The sequence below is a fragment of the Melospiza georgiana genome, chromosome 7, assembly GCF_028018845.1.
Source record: "Melospiza georgiana isolate bMelGeo1 chromosome 7, bMelGeo1.pri, whole genome shotgun sequence".
Lineage (NCBI taxonomy): Eukaryota > Metazoa > Chordata > Aves > Passeriformes > Passerellidae > Melospiza > Melospiza georgiana.
In genome coordinates this window covers 39,009,533-39,029,584 of record NC_080436.1, presented here as the reverse complement: position 1 = coordinate 39,029,584, position 20,052 = coordinate 39,009,533, and the positions used below count along the sequence as shown (strand labels likewise).

General features: G+C 42.4%; 1 protein-coding gene across 1 annotated transcript in view; it reads right to left on the bottom strand.

The window, feature by feature from the left end:
• Nucleotides 1-1,325: 1,325 nt before the first annotated feature.
• Nucleotides 1,326-20,052, bottom strand: part of KIF5C (kinesin family member 5C) — a 70,772-nt gene continuing 52,045 nt past the window's right edge. Inside the window, 11 exon segments of the mRNA XM_058027665.1 lie at nucleotides 1,326-5,221; nucleotides 8,393-8,506; nucleotides 9,442-9,658; nucleotides 12,252-12,356; nucleotides 12,863-12,934; nucleotides 13,278-13,338; nucleotides 13,914-14,015; nucleotides 14,800-14,909; nucleotides 15,905-15,981; nucleotides 16,604-16,721; nucleotides 17,921-18,109. Coding sequence (XP_057883648.1) covers nucleotides 8,400-8,506; nucleotides 9,442-9,658; nucleotides 12,252-12,356; nucleotides 12,863-12,934; nucleotides 13,278-13,338; nucleotides 13,914-14,015; nucleotides 14,800-14,909; nucleotides 15,905-15,981; nucleotides 16,604-16,721; nucleotides 17,921-18,109 — 1,158 coding nt within the window. The 3' untranslated portion in view covers nucleotides 1,326-5,221; nucleotides 8,393-8,399.

Genomic DNA, 20,052 nt, shown 5'->3' with positions numbered 1-20,052 from the left:
CAAAAAAAGAGAGCAAGCCATTCCTACAGAAACCTTGGAGCACCCGGAATTTGCATTGCTGAGGAGAAAAGTAATGATTTAATTGTGAAATGCTCAGAGTAATAATTACTGGAAATAAGCTGTTTCTAAAGCTCCCCAGTATGACTTCAGGGAAGTGGCAAGGACACACGAGCTTTTACATAAAGTGAGTGTAACATTCCTATAAAAATGGAAATACATGCTCAAGGGACTGGAAGAGTCTTCCTGTCATCCTCCAGGCTAATGAAAAAGAGGAGGAAGAAGGAATATATCCATGGAGAGGTAGTAGAGATGATGAAATTATTTATTAAAAAGATTTAAAACTCTGCTGTGTTCATTCCCCAGTCACCCAAATCTTTTAATGAGTGCCCCTGGATCCCTGGCAGTGTCCAAATCCAGGCTGGACAGGGCTTGGAGCAGCCTGGGACAGTGGAAGGTGTCCCTGCCCACGGCACGGGTGGCATGGGATGAGCTTTAAGGTCCCTTCCAACCCAAACCAGGCTGGGATTTTATCATTTTGTCAATGACTTTCTAGAGGTTCAGAAGGAAAGCTGAAATCCAGAGCGTGGCCTTGGCTCGCTTTGGAGTGTGGTTCCACTGAGTGGGAATCTGGGAATACCCTGAGTGGGAAGGGACCCACAGCTGTTGCAGACATTTCTCCACAGAAATCCTTTCTTTCGGATTTCTGCATCTTCTGGAGGCCAGAGGCTTCAGAAGAGAAGGTAAACAATTGTTATCAGCTGCTGGGGAATGCAACAGGAACACCTTGATTGGCTCATTTCCTATGTTTATAATTAAGGGCCAATCACCAGTGCAAGCCAGGGGACTGAGTCCTTGGCCACAACTTTGTTTTAGATTATTTTCTATCTATTCTTAGCTAGCCTAGCTGCTCTGCAAACCTCTCTCTATATTCTATTTAGTATAATAATGTATTATATATAATATCTTAATAAATCAAGCCTTCTGATTCAAGAAACAAGATTCACCGTCTCTCTCTCACCAGCCGCGCCCACTCAGGTGCGGTAATATACAGCATCATGGATCCAACTGGTGGCCCTGCACAGACACCCCAAAATCCCACCCTGGGCATCCCTGGAGTGCTCTCCAAACCCTCCTGGAGCTCTTGGGAATGTGCCCATTCCCTGGGGAGCCTGGGCAGTGCCAGCACCCTCTGGGGGAAGAGCCTTTCCCTGATATCCCACCCTGAACATTCCCAGCCATCCCCTCGGTGCTGTCCCTGTCAGCGGGAGCTGTCAGTGCTGCAGGGAGCGCCCTGTCCCGTGTCACACCAGGCCCACACGGCAGAGTTCAGTTCAGTTTTATTTTCCACTGTAACGGATTTCGAATGATACATCATGCAGTCTGCCAGTGTATCCATCCATCTCCGACAGAACTTCAGCACGAAGATAAAAGACTTCTCTCCACGGGCTGGGGGGAGGAGGAGGAGGGTTCAGATCTGCTATCAAGAGTTTAATACAGTTCAGCATCATTTGATGCAATGGCAAAAAGAAAAAAAAATTTCCCCTTGTTACCAGCAAAACGTGTCCACCATTTATTTACCTTTTTTTTTTTTGTTTTGTTTTTCTCTCTTTTTTTTTTTTTTCTCCTAAATTGAACACTACTGTAAAGATACATAGAGCCCAGAGAATACACGTCTGCAGTACACGTTACACACTTTACAAACTAGACAGGGGTAAATCTACAGCGTGCCTCAGCCCGCGGCTCCATCCCGCACAGCGGATGGCGCCGCCGCACGGCGCGGCTCCTGCGGAGCACAACCAAAGCAAGGGGAGATTCGGATTATCCTGCCCTGTTCTTTCCCTCTCTTTTCCCCCCAGAGGAGCACTTCAGTCGTGGTTAGGTGAGGTATTTCTCCTCCAGCGAGGGGAGTCTGGTGAGCCCTTTGCTTTCGGACCTTCGTCGCCATTGTTTAAACTGTTCTTCGAGTAAAACTGCGTTCAAATTATAATTCTTGATTTTGTTTAGTTTCAAGCCTTAGGGCAGGGTTAGATGGGATGCTTGGAAGTGAGGGTGGGCAGGCCCTGGCACAGGGTGCACAGAGAAGCTGTGGTTGCCCCTGGATCCTTGGAAGTGCCCAAGGCCAGGTTGGACGGGGCTTGGAGCAGCCTGGGATAGTGGAAGGTGTCCCTGCCCATGGCAGGGGGGTAGAATCAGCTGATCCTTAAATTCCCTTCCAACCAAACCATTCCATGATCCTACGATTTATAAAGATTTCAGACAAATGTGCATCTTAGTCCACTAGGCTTTATAAAGTGAATTTGAAAAGCTACTCAAGGCTCTGTGGGCAGGAATGGTTGTAGCAAAATTGGTTTTGGTGACTTATTTTTAAGTTTTTCACTATCTTCAGGATAATCCAACTCTCACCCTTGTTGAGTTTAATACAAAACTTAAAAATGCATCAGCCAAGGTCTTTCCAAGCTTAAAACTTCCCTTGCTTTCCAGAAAACAAGTCGATGAAACGTGAACTCAAGGACAAACACAAGATATTTGAACATATCAATAAGAGAAGCTCAAGTGAGCCAGAAATACTTTTCAATTACTAGCAAAAAGAACAATATGCACTTTAGTTCCATCTGAAATCCGTTTTCCATTTGGGAATGGTATTTCCACCCCAATTTGTCCCATGCATGACATTTTTAGATGTGAAATTTCATTTGCGCTGTACAAACCACAACTTTAAAAATGAGCCTGGAATAAATAGAACACAACACTCAAAGAGCAAAGAAAGGAAGATGGGGTTCAGGAAACAGCAAGAGACAGGTTCTGACCTCTGCAGAGCAGATGTGTGGTTCTCCTTTCCAGATATAAAATGTGAGAAAGCCTTAGAAATGGTACAAAAGTTGAATATACAACACGCAGTACAAACTGAAGTTGCCTAATTAAAATAGGCTTCAAAAATAAAAACTGATACAAGCAGAGCATGTTCAACTGAGAATTCGTAATTTCCAACTATTAGATATGTCAGGTATTTAATTTTGAGGATTTCAGCCTAAGGCATCTTTGGGGCGTTGCTGAAAGTCCTCCTGCAGTGTTGGTGTGGAAGGGAACTTGGAGAAACTTCCATCGTTTCGCTGCTGGTGGCACTGACTGGCTGATCAGCACCAGCACGAGGAAGAGATGTCCAAGTTCACTTCTGCCTCAAGCTGCAGGGAGCTGGCAGAACTGTCCCCAAAAAATTCCTGGGGATGCCTTGAGCAATCCAGACCTTTGTGTTGTCACGAATGCCGCATTTACAATGGAATTCTGTACCAAACGCTGAGACACACAACAAAAAGTTTGCCTACAGTACAAAAATCTCCGACAGCAAATAAGCTTGGGATCTTTTCCTAGAACCAAAAACAAGAGGATTATTAATTCCTAGTAGAAAGCTCAGCTCTGACCAGCTGGTAAGATAGCACAGAGTAGTTCTGAGTTAGTGATTTTATTAAAGATTGCATATGGCAAGTTCACAGTTCATTCTTCTGGCAGTGCACATGCACGTAACGAAAGAAAATATAAAACTTTGGAAAATACAAAATAAATTAAATACATGCAAATCTGCAACTTCATTAAATATGTTTAGCAAAATGCTTCCCCAAAATAGTGCAACATTAAAAAAAAAAACAAACAAAAACCAAAAAACAGTTAAATTAAGTTCAACTTCCTTTGCAACACCCTAATTTCAGTAGAAAAAAATATCTAAAGTCAATTCACAATCTTTCAAAAAGCTCTACGGAACTGAAGAGTTCTACACCTACACATTCAGAAATTAAAAAAAAAAATCCCAATCAATTTCAAATTAAAGAAGAGCAAGTGTCTGCAAAAGAAGACCAGAGGGCTATGCTCAGCTGGAGCCTTCCTGGAATTCCAGCTTCCTGGAGCCTTCCTGGAATCCCGGCTTCCTGGAGTCCCACCTGCCCCAGGAGATGGGGAGGAGGAGGAGGAGGAGGAGGAGCAGCAGCACCTTCTGCCTGCCAGCAGAACCTTCCCAGAGCAATTCCAGTGCCCCCTTGCTGGGAAGATGGAAATTTGCTGTCTGAGAGATCCAGGGAAGGCTTTTCCTTCCCTCTGGACCTTCCACAGGATGAGAGGATATAGTGGCTTAGAAAGACATTCCCTTCCCCTGGAAATGTGCTCCTCACATCCCAGCAAAAAAATTCCCAGATTTGTTCTGCAAAGGACAGCTGGAGTGTACAACTCTCACCTCCTTTAGGATTTTTTTTAAGGAAGGGTTTGGGGGTTTTTATTTTCCTTTGTTCTGGTAGGGGACTGTTCCCTCCGGGATCTGAATTCCAGCGTGAACACATCAGGGCTTGTCTGGGGAAAGGGGGAGGGAGGGGGGAGATGCTTGTCAGCTTTTCCAAGGCAAGATTTCCACAGCATTCTGAAATCCTTCAAAAATTCCTAGGGAGCAACTCTTACAAACATGTGGCTAAGCCATCCCACTCCAGGAAAACCCACCACTGTAGGGAGAACTACAAGGGAATAGGAGCTTAATTTCGAAACAGGTCACACAGATAAATTCATGGAACTACCAAACTTCAAATCCTACATCTATACTAACAGATTTCTCTGCATCCCATTTGTTCTTTACCAGGTACTGCAATAAAGGTTATTTTATACAGTCCAAAGATTTTTTTTTTCTTTAAATCAGGATATTACAAATGGTTCTTTGGGGAAATTTCCTTCTGAAAATGTTAAGCAGTAAAATTAAACCACATAGCAGCACATTTTCATCCCCTAAAAATATAAAATAATATGTATATTATACAGGAAATCAGTCATGACAGAGCACAATCACCTGCCTTTGATGGCACTTGGTCATTGAATAATTAATTCCTTGATGCCAGAAGTCGGGAATTACCGATGCCAACGGAGGACTCGGAGGAAAGAAAAAATAAAAATCATCACTCTGAGTGGAGAAGCCCCAACCTAAGCAGCGCCAAGGGGTCGTGGAATTCGGAGTGGCAGACTCCCTCTCATCCTTTCTGAGGTGGGGATGTTCCAGACACCGTACAAGGATCTGGAGGAGCTGAGCTGGACACTTCTGTACACGTGGAGATCCTACGAAGCTCGGAGTACCTGCAGCGGGGCGTCGCCGTGGGAAGCACAGCATGGACAGGACGTGGGCCGGGTCGGAGAGGGGCAAAAAAGAAACTAATGTGACTTAATGACAGTCCTTAACATGCTAAGTGGAACTGACCTGCCAGGGAGAGAGAGAAAGGGGAGGGAAATTAGTGGATTTGGGGGATTAGAAAGCAGAGCACCCATGCGGGATGGGCAGCAAACAGAGATCTGCAGTCATGTTTAAAAAATGATGGAATTTGGGTCTCACAAAATGAGCCAACTCTCCTGATGGGATTCACTCTCTGCCACCTGCAGCCTGGAACTATGTCTCACCCAAACACTGTGGGAAATGGATTTGTAGAAAATTCCCAACAAGTATTACAGTTCACACCCTCACAATCCAAAACCCAACTATTTCCTAATTACAATACACTAGAAACGTTTCTTAGCCTATCAGCTTTTACCACACCATGCTGTAAATATCTTAAAGCAAATCATCTAAAATTACCCCTCATGAGTTCTACTACAATACATCTTTCATAGTTATATTTCTCCAAAGCATCTAATCTTTTTTTACAAAACCCTCATTTGAAACTTATTTCTAGTTCAATTTCTCTCTCAATAATACCTGTCCTATTCCATGGTATTTCTAAGTCAATATTTCTTATCTCAAAGTTTACATACTGATACACACTCAAAGTTTACATACTGATACTCACTGTGTGAGCCTTCTATCGAGTTTTAGGAGTTTTCAACAAATCCATTTCCCACAAACACCATCTAGAAGGTCTAACTGTTTTTGTCCCCCTTTAGTTTTCTGTTCCTTTCATGGGATTTTTCTCTTGCCTCATTGTATGTGCTGAAGAGCTGGTGTGTGTTTATCTCATGTAATAAGGGGGGAAAGTAACAGCAGCAGAATTTGAAAATTATAAAATCAAAAGGATGAAAAAATACAAATTAAAATCAATCCTTCTGTTCTCCGTCTTCTGACAGAGATATTTTCCTGATATATATACACATATATAAAATAAGTATTTACAGAAATACCTGAAATATTTTATATATAATATCATGATAATATTATAAGAATATACTCTATAATTTTATATATGCACATTATACAAGCACATTTTATTAAAACCCACATTTCTTTCTCTTCCATCTGCTGGGTTAATCAATCATAACCACTGACCAGTCTAACAGCACTAAGTGTCTTTATCTTTATGGTGAATAATGAATGAACACAAGATAAATCTCTCCTCAGCAAATATTGAAATAGGAACCTCAATTTTATATCTCCGCTGTTAAATGACTATAAAAGAGAGTTTTGTTCTGGTGCCAGCTGGGTAGATCTGCCCCATTCCAAAGCACTTTCTGCAGAGCCTAGGAATGCCTCAGCAATAATCAGGAAATAATCTGGATGAAGTTCTCCCTGCCCTGGCAGCACCTTTACTAACACCCTTACTCAGACCCCTGGGTTTCCATCCCAGCTCAGAATTCAGGCTACCCAGATACTCCCAATTTTGGCAGGCAAATAGTTGGAATTTGCCAATAAAATTCTTAACAAGAGGACCAAAACTGAGGAGAACTGACCTTCTCCACTCACTTCCCAGCCTTCCTGGACTACACCTTCCACACTTATTTCTGGATGTGAGCAAAAAACCAAGAACACACTGTGTAAGTGGTTTCATTCCAAACTCTAGGGCTGCCATTTGGTTTTCAGATTTTTTTCCTAATTCTTTTCCAGAAACCCTAAGTCTGTAACTTTATCCAGTTTCCCCTGAGATCTTCCATCTTCTTTTACTCCAGCTTCATTTTCCCTGGTGCTCCTCTGCAACATGGCCTGAACCTGCTCATCTCCACAGCCCTCAAACCTAAACCTCAGCATCTGAAATACCTGGTGAGTATTTTATGCCTCCTGATTGCTTTTTCATGACTTCCACAATCCTGCCTCGAGATTACAAACCCACCTAGTATGAAGTGTGGTTATTTTATTAATACCTTTTATTAATCTACAGTTGTTCACTTGACAACTGTAGCCTGTTTGAGTCTCACTCTTCATTTCACTGCAGCTGGTAAATTAAAGGTGCATTTATTTGAGGCAGGTGGCAGCTTTTTCCCCTCAGAGCAGCTGTTAGAGGAAATGTTTGGAAATCTTTGACAAGGCTCTGTACCCCACTCTTTGCCAGGTCACAGAGGTGGGAATGCAATGAAGCAGATGGACAGAGGCACCTCACTCCTGAGGTGGAAAAGCCAATTTCAGACCACAATGGACAAAACCTCTCAGCAAGGCCTTGCCCTAATTTATCCACAGAGGAAATATTTGTTGCTGGAAGCTCACGGCAAACACAATGAGCAGGAACAATCCCCCAGCACAATAAGAGCTTGAGTGTGGCGTGATGGATGCTTGGCATGCAAGCCTGACATAAAACACTCCCAAAAAAAGCTAAAAACATCCAAGAATGCCTCAAGGAGACCACAGACCATGAAGAGAGTTGTGAGACAGATTTAATCCTCAAGGAAGGCAAAAAGCCAGACTTGGAGGGACAAGTTTGCTGTCCCCAGGCTGCTTTTCACAGCCACTCGCTGCCATCTGGCTCTTGGCATGTCTGTGGCATAAACTGATCATCTAAAATAATGCAGATATAAAATCTCTCCAATAAGCATTGATTTATGTTATAATATATCTATTATATTTATAAAATTTCTCCCAATGAGCATTTAAAGAAAGAAATGGCAGGGTGGAATCCATGGAACAGACTCCTGGGAATATGCTGCTCATCTTTTGCTTAGGAGAAACTTTCAAGCCCTGGCAATTAAAGTAAAATATTTAAGGTTTTTTAATATTCATGAAGAGAACTAAGAGTTCCAAGTGTGCCAAATGGTGACACTCAAATTTGGAGATGTCTCTTGCTGCCACTGAAAGCTGCCCTAACTCTATCCCAGGCTGGAATATCCCAACATAGAAACACATCCATGGCACAGAAAGCAGAAGGTGATGCTGGCAGAAGGAACCTCTGAGGTATGAAACTACAAGAGTTTCATACCTCTATGTGTGAATTTCAGTCCAGATTTACTAGAGCAGTTTTTAAAAAACTTAAAAGTGCTAAGTCATTAAAATAAAACCTCTCCCCAGCAGCTGGCAAAGCCTCTTAATGGGCACTCAATTAACAAGTATTGTAATTATCAGCAAACGACTACTAAAAATAGAAAAATAATTACTGTAAGTCTCCTAAAAAGCAAGATGAAATATAAGGGAACAGAGTGATCAGTGGGAGAAGAGGTGAGTAAGTTTCTCTGGCCTTACCTCTCGTTTATTTGGTGTTGTGGTAGTAGCTGGAGTTGGACATGCCTCCCCCTCGGATGGCGTGGACGGCCGTCGGAGAAGACGCTGGGTAGTGACCAGGGCGGATGGGCTTGGCTGCATGGTGCAAGGAGGGACCAAACAGGACATTTTAGCTTTCCCATTTTAGCTTCCCACCTCCCCTTCTCCTCCAATTGTTTCCCAACTCATTGGTTTCTGATCCAGCTGTGCAGAACACAGCACTCCCTGCCTTGGCCAACAACAAATACACCCATTTTCCTGCTGGCAAATCCTTTTTCCTGCTGGCAGACCCCTTCCACGTTCCCATTAATTGGATCTGCAAAGATTCTGGACTGTCCAACAACAGAGGGAAGTCACTTGCTGGGCAGTGAGGCACTTTTTATGTCCAATTCACACCACTCCAGAAGATGTCAAGACAAAGCTTGGATGGCTCCCAACAAGAGAAAGCATTCAGGAGGTGACACTTTGTGCTGCGTGATTCTCCCTCAGGATTTAATACCCCACTATTGTCATCTCCATCTAAACCATTATCCATTTTAATCCCAACAAATCATGCCAAGAATTGCCCCATTCCTCTGTTGTGTGCACGCACTGCATTGTGCCTTGGAGATATATCAATATCTGAAGTACAAAGGAAGATTTTTTGGAATTAAATCACATGGAGGAGTAATCAGGGAGAAAAAAGAGAAATGGACAAGGTCCAGAAAGGCAAGGAAAGAATTAAAGCAGAGAGGGAGCGTGTAGGGGGAGGAGGAGGAAGAAAGTGAGCAACTAATTTAAGGAGACAAGTTTTCAGGTCACTAGAAGGGCACACAAGACCCATTATGCCCTTTATTTACCCAGTGGAACTGCAGAGCCTCTTTAAACTCGAGGTGGGGCAAATTCCATGAAAAAAATGGGGCCTTTGAAGATTCCTGTGCAGCAGAGGAGAAGTAGCCCCTATGTTTTATGTTTTACTCCCTCTACTCCACCCCCAGCAACCAGCCCGAGCCTGAAGCACGTGGGCAGCCCCTTTAGCTCCATGTCCTCACCAATTTGGGCAGAGTGTGCTCTCCGGGCCATGTTTTTGGCTCTCACGGCCTCCTTAATGCGATCCACCTCCTGCTGGTAGCGCTTGCGGTCGCGCATGGCGTTCTCCTTGGCCTCCTTCAGTGCACTCTCCAGGGCCTTAACTCTCTCTGCCGTAGCTCGAAGGCGTTTCTCCAGCTTAGGAAGCTCGCAACGAAGATCTGCATTATCACGTACCAGCTGCGGGGAAAGGCGTGCAAAATTAATGGAGGTAAAAAGAAAGGGGCGAAAATCCCCTCAGAGAAATGGCGGGAAAAGTCACCTCACAAGGAGAGACAAAACGCCACCAGTTGCTCTCAATGTGTCATGTACTAAAATTAAACCAATTTCTTCTAGAAATCAATGCAAAAATCTTAGTTCAAAGAGAAATTTAGAATGTCCTGAGCTGGAATGGATCCACAAGGTCAAAAGAAATTGGCAAAAATCTCCTCAGAGAAATGGTGGGAGGAGTCACCTCACGAAGAGAGGAAACGCCACTAGTTGCACTCCATGCCACGTGTAGTAAAATTAAACAGTTTTCTTCCAGAAATTAATGTGAAAAGCTTAGGTTAAAGAGAAATTTAGAATGTCCTGAGCTGGAATGGATCCACAAAGTCTAAAGAAAGTGGCAAAAGTCTCCTCAGAGAAATGGCGGGAGAAGTCTCCTCACGAGGAGAGAGGAAATGCCACTGGTTGCTCTCCATGACAGGAGTAGTAAAATTAAACAGATTTCTTCTAGAAATTAATGTAAAAATCTTAGTTTCTCTACATATCAAAAACTGCAGCAGAAACTCTACATTTCCTCAGCACACAGAAATCTCCAGGATTATGCAAATCCTTGATCACCTCATTATTTTAAAATAATAATGCCTGAATATGTCTTACAGACATCACCAGGGATCACCCCAAATTCATCATTTCCAATGGTTCTGATGTGTTCACCTGTGTGTTCCCTACTCAGCCATGTGGGAAAACTGGGAACTTCATTGAGAAATCACTTTTAGGCCTGTAACTACAAATATAATGATTATATACAACTTTGAATTGGTGCACTTCCTCGGTTTAACATGAACCTGAGTGAGGTCTATCAATTATACAAATCGCATCTGACCTCCCATGCAGCAACAGCCAAGAGAGGATTGATTTTTAATAAACACAAAACTGATGCAAACGGGCAGAAAAATCCAGCCCAATTTCCACTGAACAGATTACACCACTGCTGGAAGTCAACAGAAACCTGCTCCAAAGGAGTGACTCTCCCTCTTCTGGAGGGAAAAGTGGATTAACAACCACATTAATAATGCAGCAAAGCAACAGCATGTCCTGACATTCACACGTTGTTTAACAATCAGAGCATTTTACACCTGCTGGGCCAGGCTTAGTGCTGGAGAAAAACACAAACAAGCTAAAAAAACATTGCAACAATGTGCCTTTTCTGCAAGCGCTTGAACCCTTGTTGTGTGAAATAGTTGTGATACAAAATTCAAGCAGGATGGTATCAAGTCCAATGTCACTTTTCTTTGCAAGTTTCCTACAAGATGTGGATTCCAAGTTAATTTTGAGTAAATAGACGCTAATGAGAGCTATAAAAATCCGTATTTGAAACCCAGCAGATGCATGAAACGAGTGAAAAAAAAAGGCAAAATGGTAAAAGAAAAACCACTCTGAACATGTCCCAGTTTCCACATTTAGAAAGTAGGTCTTGAAACCATCTGTTCCCTGGGAATCTGAAAACCCCAAACCTTAGCAGACACTTGTCACAGTCCAGCACTTCCTGCTCTTTGGGCACTTCCACAAGAGTAATTAAAGCAGATCTGGGAGTGTGGGTCACTAATACAGCTCAGGAGAGTGCAGTGCACAGTGTAATGCCACTGCTCAGAAAAGAAATCAAAACAGCCTTAGTGCTTTGTGGTGCGCACCTGAAGAGTGGCACACAGCTCCAGCATAGTGGGAGAGGAGACTTAGGGAGAAATTATTCCTGTGAAGGTGGGGAGGGCCTGGCACAGGGTGCCCAGAGCAGCTGGGGCTGCCCTGGATCCCTGGAAGGCTCCAAGGCCAGGCTTGGAGCAGCCTGGGATTATGGAAGGTGTGGGAGATGGCAGGGCTTTAATTCCACATCAGGGATTGTATGAAACTGGAATTCCATGAAGGAGGGAGGACACACAAATGGACAGGCCCAAAAATTACCAGCTCAGCACCCCAGGGAGGCACCAGCCCTTCAGCTGCACAGAAAACCCCAATTCCATTGTTTTCATTGAAAACTCTGCTGGTTGAATCCACTCCAACCACCTCCAAGGTGCCTCTGAGCAGCCTCAGGCCAGGAACCAAATTGGGGATGCACAATCCATCCAGAAAACAGCTATTTTTATGTATTTCCTAGTGCCAAACCCGATCTATTTTCACAGGAAAAAAAAATGTTCTTATTTACCACATTCCTAGAAGTACAGAGAGTGGGAAGAGCAGCTCTAGCTCCTAATTCCAAGGAGTTTAGTGGCACCTTTTCCTCAGACAGCACAGGTTACCTTCCAAAATTATGCTTGTAAATATTCAAAAAGTGCAAGTTTTGATGCAGGGAGGGAAGGAAAGGAGGGAAAGGAGGGAAGAAGGGAAATGAGGAAGAAGGGCAGGAGGGATAGGAGGGAAAGGGGGCAAAGGGCAGAGGAGGGAAGGAGAGAAAGGAAGGAGGAAAGAAGGGAAAAAAGAGGGAAAAAAGGAGGGAAAAAAGGAGGGAAAAAAGGAGGGAAAAAAGGAAGGAAAAAAAGGAACGAAAAAAGGAAGGAAAAGGAGCCTTTACCTGTTTGTGAACCTTTGTAAGTTGTTCCAGGTTGTTCTCAAGAAAGGAAATTTTCTGCTTCTGCGCAGCGCTTCCACCTCCATCATCACTATCCAGTTCAACACTCTGCCCACAAAATTGCAGCACTCAGCAAAGCCAGGCACAAACTCAAGGGGAAGCTCAGCTCTTTGGGAAATTTGGGCTCCCCAAAGGTGGAAAAGTCTTACTGAGCTCCAAATTTAAGAGAAATTATTTTAACTCTTTGTTTGATTTTGAGAAATCACATTTCCCCTTACACAAAAAACCAAGCTATTTTTACTGAACAATTATGGGGGAATCCTGAATAGGTAAATCAAGTTATGCTAAATAATTTTTGAAACTCATAATCTTTGAGAATTTTGTAGGTGAACTGCACTGGATAAATTCATTTCTCTCACCCACCAACATTTTCCTTATCTAATTAGGACCAAATAAAAGCTGATAAACATCAGAACAGCTTTAATCTCATTTCTCACTGCTACTAAAAAAGACATTATCCCATTTTGTAAATGCATGCACTAAAGGCTTCCAGCAAATCACAAGAATACTTCACATAAAGGAGAAGATTTGGGTTTAAAAGAGCAGAGTTTTACTTTTTTAACACGGGTGGTAAGATCCTGGACAAACAGCTTGCGCAGATTGTGAAGAGTCTGAAGCTCCCTTGCCTGGAATAAAGATAACAAAACAATAATTTTTAGAAAAGCACAAATGACTAGGACATAGTAGATGCTCTGGTGTAAAAGATCTCCTTGGATTTGAGTTGGTAAGAGGAGAAAAGAACTTTGGATTTTCTCTCTAGGAATCACTCTGAATGCCACAAAATAAACCCCAGCCAGCCCCAAAACCAAACTGAAGAGAGCAATTTCTCCAAAATAAATTGTTAAATTGATAACCCTTTTTAAATTTTAATTTAGGTGGTTCAAAGCTGTTTACTCAAAAATTAAAATATATATCACCAGGGTATACAGATATAGGGGGAAAAGCTGAATAAAGTGTAATAAGACCTACCACTGTTTCCTCCAGCCCTTTAAGGTCTTCTCTTGCTTGTTCCCTTTTATCATTAAGGAGTCTGGAAAGATCACAACATGGATCACAAATCAATCCAAATAAACTGAGGAGGATCAACAGCATCCACCTGGAGCTGCACATCTGCAGGTGGCAGCAAATTGCACATCTCTAATTATGCTTTTAATTGCCCCCAATATCCAATTTTATCACCTGGAAGGGCTGAGTCACCACTTCCATCTTTGTGTCCACACATGGGATTTTTGTCTCTCATTTTCAGGAAAGGCTTTTTACTCAAAACATCTGATTTAAACCCCCCAAAAAATCAACAAAACCCACCAAAAATTCCCAACTTCTTTCATGCTTGTTTTGCTGTGCATTAAGGAATGAGAGATTTAAGACTTGCTGGGATATTTTATAAAGTCAGAGCTCTAATGAACTCATTTTGGTAGTTATCAAAGCCAGTATTGAGAAGCTTGTGATATAAAAATAGAGAGTAATTGGTAATTATTTATTCGTAGCTCCTGCTGACTTTCCTACTAAAATCATATTTCCAGTGTGAATATTCCAGCAGAAATCCCTCTCTCTAGTATATTTTTCAACATAATGAGGTTCAGGGATACCAAACTGTGCACTTACATGAGCTTTTCCAGTTTCATTTCTCTTTCCTGGTCCTCGATTTTTAATTTATCATAATCAGCACTCAGCTTCTCCTGTTCCAGCTGCAGCTTCTGGTTCATGCTGGGAATGTGAAAGGAAAAGTCAGCCCAGCTCAGGAGGGAGGGAAAATCTCCACGAACAAAATGGGATTGGGCAGAGGAAAAGTAAAGCTGTAACTCTCTACTGAAAAACTCTGGAAGAAATGAAGCATAAAGAACTTGGAGGACATTATTTTAAAATATTGTAGGGCTAAATTCAGTGGTTTGGTTTGTTTGCCTTAGAGGAGGACCCAAAATGTTGTTGGCATCTTTCTGCCTCGCTTCCTCATTTCCCTACAATTAATCTTTGGCCATACACAATAAATATGATAAAAGAATGCCTAGATTTTAGAAAAATAAGAACACAGGAGCAAAGCATAACAGAGTCACATTGGTGTGTGAGGAAAAAAATATAAAAATGTGTGAAAATGGGAGCTGTTGGGGTCAGCCAGGCTCTCAGAAGGTCTGGGGCAGGACTGGCTGCTGTGAGAATCTCAAAACCTTCAGTGGTGGCTGAACTCGATGACCTTAAAGGATTTTCCAACCCAAATGATTCCATGATCCTTTAAAACCTGCTCTCCTCCAAGCTCCTCTCACCTCCTGACCCGCAGGTGCAACATCACCCTTTTTTATAAACTCCCTTGGATTTTATGGCCTTGTTAAAGCTCCCCAATAAAGAATTAGGCACTGTAATCCACCCTGCAGAATAATTACAGGGTTGGGTGCTGCGTGTAAGGGCAGAACTTGCAAAGAAACATCAATCAAACCCAACAAAAGCAAGCCCAAAGCATCCCAGGCCAGAGGAGGGGTGGAGAGGGTGAACTCACTCCCTGATTTCATCGATTATTTTCTGCTTCTCTTCGATCTCATCCCTCAGCCTGGACAGCTGCTTCTGGTGGGCTTCCCTGTGGCTCTCCATCTGCTGCTCCAGGGCCTTCTGCAGACACAGGGTGGGAATCAGAGCAGCCCAGGGACACACAGCTCCCCCTCACCCAGCCTCTGCATTTGAGGGGAAACACCAAATCCAGCCAGGAACCTGCCTGCCATTTCCTTCTGGCATCGCTGAGCTCTGTCCCTGCTCATCCAACATTTTAATTCTGTTTTTAGCAACAGATGTACAACAATTTTGACTCGTTTTCTTGCAAAAAGTGCCCCATGAAAATGCAGAATTTGGCCACAAATCCACTGATTTTACACCAATCCTCTCTTATTTCCCCTGCTTATTCACCCAGAAATACTTGTACAGCTCTACCTGTGTCAGAAACGAAACCTAAACCTCTGAGAATTGTTTATCCACAGCCCAGCTATTGAAATTGTCATTTAAATTTAAATTCTAGGAGTAAATATGCCTCAAGCAACAGGAAAAACTAAATTTATGTCTTTAGACTGCTAACACAAACTTTGCTTTTTTCCTCAGAGCTGTGAGGTACAAGCACTTGAATCACAGCTGCTTTAATCACTTTACAACTGCTTTCATCACTTAAAATTTTTATGATGGAGGGAAAAGTTCTGCAGCTGACAAACCTCTATCACTGTCCTTGTAAAAGTGCATTTTCCCTTGTCTGCAATGTGCAACCCCATCAGAACAACTCATTATTGCAAACATTTCCTGGCATTCCAAAGGAAAAATACCAGAAAACTGGTTTATATATTTTATTATTATTTCCAGGAGATAATCAGAATTCCAGCAGAACTTTGGGGAAACAGCCTCTTTTAAAATCAAATTTATAAGTACCTAAATGATATTAACCCCAGCAGCCTCATTCACTACTGAGCAAATTGACTTCCAGCAGAGCTCCAGCAGCAAAAAATTAGTGTAACACAGTGGTGAATCAGTGTAATTTTTGGCCATGTGAACAGGAAGACAAAATTCCACCCCAATGAACAATCTCACCAAGAAATTCCCTCAAAATTTCCACTGTGCCAAGCTACCTTCATCTCCTCTGCATCCTGGAGTCGTGTCAGGTGCTCCTTCTCCTTGTCCTTGAAGCTGACTTCATGCATTTTTTCTGTTTAAAGGTGGAAAAAGTTTTAATTTTAAATTGTAGATTTTAAAATAAATTTAATTTATTCCAGGAGATGGAATAAAGATTATGTTCTAACAATGCAGGAGATGATAATTTTTTTTTTAAGTCTTGTCCCCACCTGCTGCTCCCTTATGCAGAAATCCAGAATGATTTTAAGGCTGCAAGGTTTTAAATTGATATAACCCAGGAGCTTAGCAAAGCTACAAGAGCTTCTTTTGATACCTACACATTTTCCACGTTCAGCTGGAAAGGGGAAAACCAAGCAAGCCTTAAAAATTAAGTCAGCTGGGAAAGACACAACTTGTGCACATATGAGGGAAGTGGGGAATGAGGCAGGGATGTTGCAGAGGGACAAGTGAAATTTAGATAAATCCTTGTTTCACAGAATATTAGAATTGTTAGAATATTAAAACTCAGACATCCAGAATTTTAGAATAGAATATTAGAATATTAAAATTCGGAAATGCAGAATTTAACAGACTTTTCAGCAAGACTGATTGGTGCTGCTCGGTAAAGGATCCGTGTGGGGGTTTTAAAGTTTTTCACACCATTAAGACACAAAAGTGAGCGTCCCAAGACGGAAACGATGAGACCCAGAGCTGACCTTGAGCACGTAACTTGGCCAGCTCCTCGTTGAGGGAGTCCTGGGACTCCTCCAGCTGCCTCCTCTTCTGCTCCATGTTCTGCATGTAGTCTGTCAGGGATTTGATCTTGGCCTCGTGCTTCAGAGACAAGGAACAGCAGTGAGAGGGGAGGAGCACAGCCCTGCCCTGTGAGTTCAGGGACAAGGGGCCCATGGAAGGGAGAGGGAACAGAGAATTTCCACATCCATGACTGGGAGAACTTGGGGCAGAATGGCTGGGATGGAGCTAAGAGAGAGTCTATACCATGGAATATGATACCATATGATATATGATATGATATATGATATATAATATGATATATGATATATAATATGATATATGATATATGATATGATATATGATATGATATATGATACGATATATGATATGAGATATGTGATATGACATATGAGATGTGATAGGAGATATGAGATATGTGATATGAGATATGAGATGATATGGCATAGTATATATAATATAAAATATATATGGAATAGTATATTATATATATAATATATAATATAGATGGTATAGTATATTATATATATAATACACTATACTGGTATGCACTATAATAATACACTGTAATGTAGTGTAATGTAATGTAATATAATACAATACACTATAATATTCTATACTATACCATAATATAATATACTATAATAACATAACAAACATAACATAACAAACATCACATAACAAACATCACATAACAAACATCACATAACACAACACAACATAACACTGTGTAGTATAATGTAGTATAATATAATACTATGTGGTATAATATAGTATAATGTAATATAATGTAAAATAATATAATACAATATGATATAATATCATATCATTTCATATAATATCTCATATAATGTAGTGTAATATAATATGATGTGATATGCTATGCTATATCATATCATATAGTATCATATAAAAACATAAAATAATAAATAAAATCTAGTATACTATAATAACAGTATACTATACTATAATATACCATAATATACTGTAATATAATGTAACATAGTATAACCTAGTATAACATAGTATAACATCATTTCATATAATATAGTGTGATATAGTGTGATAAAGTGTGATACAATAATGTGATATAATAATGTGATATAATAATGTGATATAATAATGTGATATGTTGTGCTATGATATCATATAATATCATAAAATAATAAATCAACCTTCTGAACACTCCAAGTCAAATTCCCGTCTCTCACCCCATCCCAACAGCCTCCCACAGCCCAGCTGGAGATCCCCAAGGCTGGAGCGGGCAGGGGCAGACCCACCTGGGAGATGAGGAGCTGGCAGGCCGCCAGCTCCCTCTCGCTGGCGTTCATCTTCCTGTTGGAGTCCATCTGGGCGCTCTCCAGCTGCTTGCTCCTGTTCACCAGCGACTTCACCTCCGACTTCATCTTGCTGATGTACAGCCTGGCCATGGTGAACTCCTCCTCGATGACCCCGTTCACATCTGCCAACTGAGCACACAGGGATGGCAGCTCAGACCCAGAGCTGCTCCTGCTCTGGGAACCAGCCTGCAGCCTGGGGCTGGCGTCTGGGATGGCTTCACAGGCCAGGGGTCGTTTCAGAAAGAGAGTTTGGAGCAGGGGAGAAGAGCAGAAGTTACTTCTGAAAACTTAAAACTCAGATCGGGAGGACAAAAATATCAGAATTTGGTTCTTTGCACAAAGCAATGACTGCTTATTACACTAAGGAGACATCTTCTGAGAATTTTTGGTTTGATTTGTCCTTTTGTCTTGTATATTTTATTTTTATTTACCTTGGATATTTCACATTTGTGTGAAGGGATATCATATCCAGGTATTAGGATGGATTTCATGGAAAGGCTCTTCCCCCAGAGGTTGCTGGCACTGCCCAGGCTCCCCAGGGAAGGGGCACATTCCCAAGAGCTCCAGGAGGGCTTGGACACTGCTCCCAAGGGTGCCCAGGGTGGGATTTTGGGCTGTCTGTGCAGGGCCAGGAGCTGGATCCATGATCCTGTGGGTCCCTTCAAACTCTGGATATTCCACTGAGGATCTGTGCAGGCTCTCCCTGAGCAGTAACCCAGCTCAACTTCATCTGCTTCAAACTCTGGATATTCCACTGAGGATCTGTGCAGGCTCTCCCTGAGCAGTAACCCAGCTCAACTTCATCTGCTTCCCCTTTTGTCCCAGCTCTGGGAACCAGCCCGCAGCCTGGGGCTGGGGTCTGGGATGGCTTCACAGGCCAGGGGTCGTTTTAGAAAGAGAGTTTGGAGCAGGGGAGAAGAGCAGAAGTTACTTCTGAAAACTTAAAATGCATTTGGAGGACAAAAAAAATCAGAATTGGGATCTTTGCACAAAGCAATGACTGCTTATTACACTAAGCAGACATCTTCCTTGAGAATTTTTGGTTTGATTTGTCCTTTTGTCTTGTATATTTTATTTTTATTTACCTTGGATATTTCACATTTGTGTGAAGGGATATCATATCCAGGTATTAGGATGGATTTCAGAGAAAGGCTCTTCCCCCAGAGGTTGCTGGCACTGCCCAGGCTCCCCAGGGAATGGGCACATTCCCAACAGCTCCAGGAGGGTTTGGACACTGCTCCCAAGGGTGCCCAGGGTGGGATTTTGGGCTGTCTGTGCAGGGCCAGGGACTGGATCCATGATCCTGTGAATCCCTTCCAGTTCAGGATATTCCACTGAGGATCTGTGCATGTTCTCCCTGAGCAGTAACCCAGCTCAACTTCATCTGCTTTCCTTTCTTCCCCAAGGGGAAGGGAACGTGTGCTGCTTCTTGTCCCAAAAATCCTGAAAAATAACACTTCTTCCAAAATTTTCAGTCTGCTCTGAGATGAGGCACACTTGGAAAAGATGCTAATTGCCAGCAAATTTGAAATTATTCTCTAAAAGCTCCTCAGTCTGGCCTGATTTCCACTGGCAGCTGTCCCCTGAAGTGCTGACATCTCAGTTCCTACAAGAACTGGTACCAAACTGCCTCTGCCTCCATTTGCAAAGATTTCCTGTCCCAGCCTGGCTCCTGCGGCCACCAGAGGCTGCTGTGACATCTCCAAAGGCTGCAGTCCTGCCATCTGCAGCACAGAGGGACAGCAGGGACTGTGTCCCTGCAGCAGGACAGGCTGGAGCTCCTGCTGGCCTAAGAGAGCCTTGGCAGGGCGTCAGCAAAAAGTGAACTGAACGTAACAAAAATGTATCGCAAGGAGTTTTCATACACCTCAGAAATGGACTTAGCCACTCTCAACCACTGCCATTTTTCATGGGGTTTTAAATAGGCAAGGATGGCATTCACAGCACCAAGGAGATTTTTCCAGGCCATGCAAAGTTTCCATTGCTGGAATTTAGCACTGACCAAACAAATATTTTCTCTGAAATCAGCATTTTGTTCTTCTACAAACGTGACAAAGCGAGCAGCCAGCTCC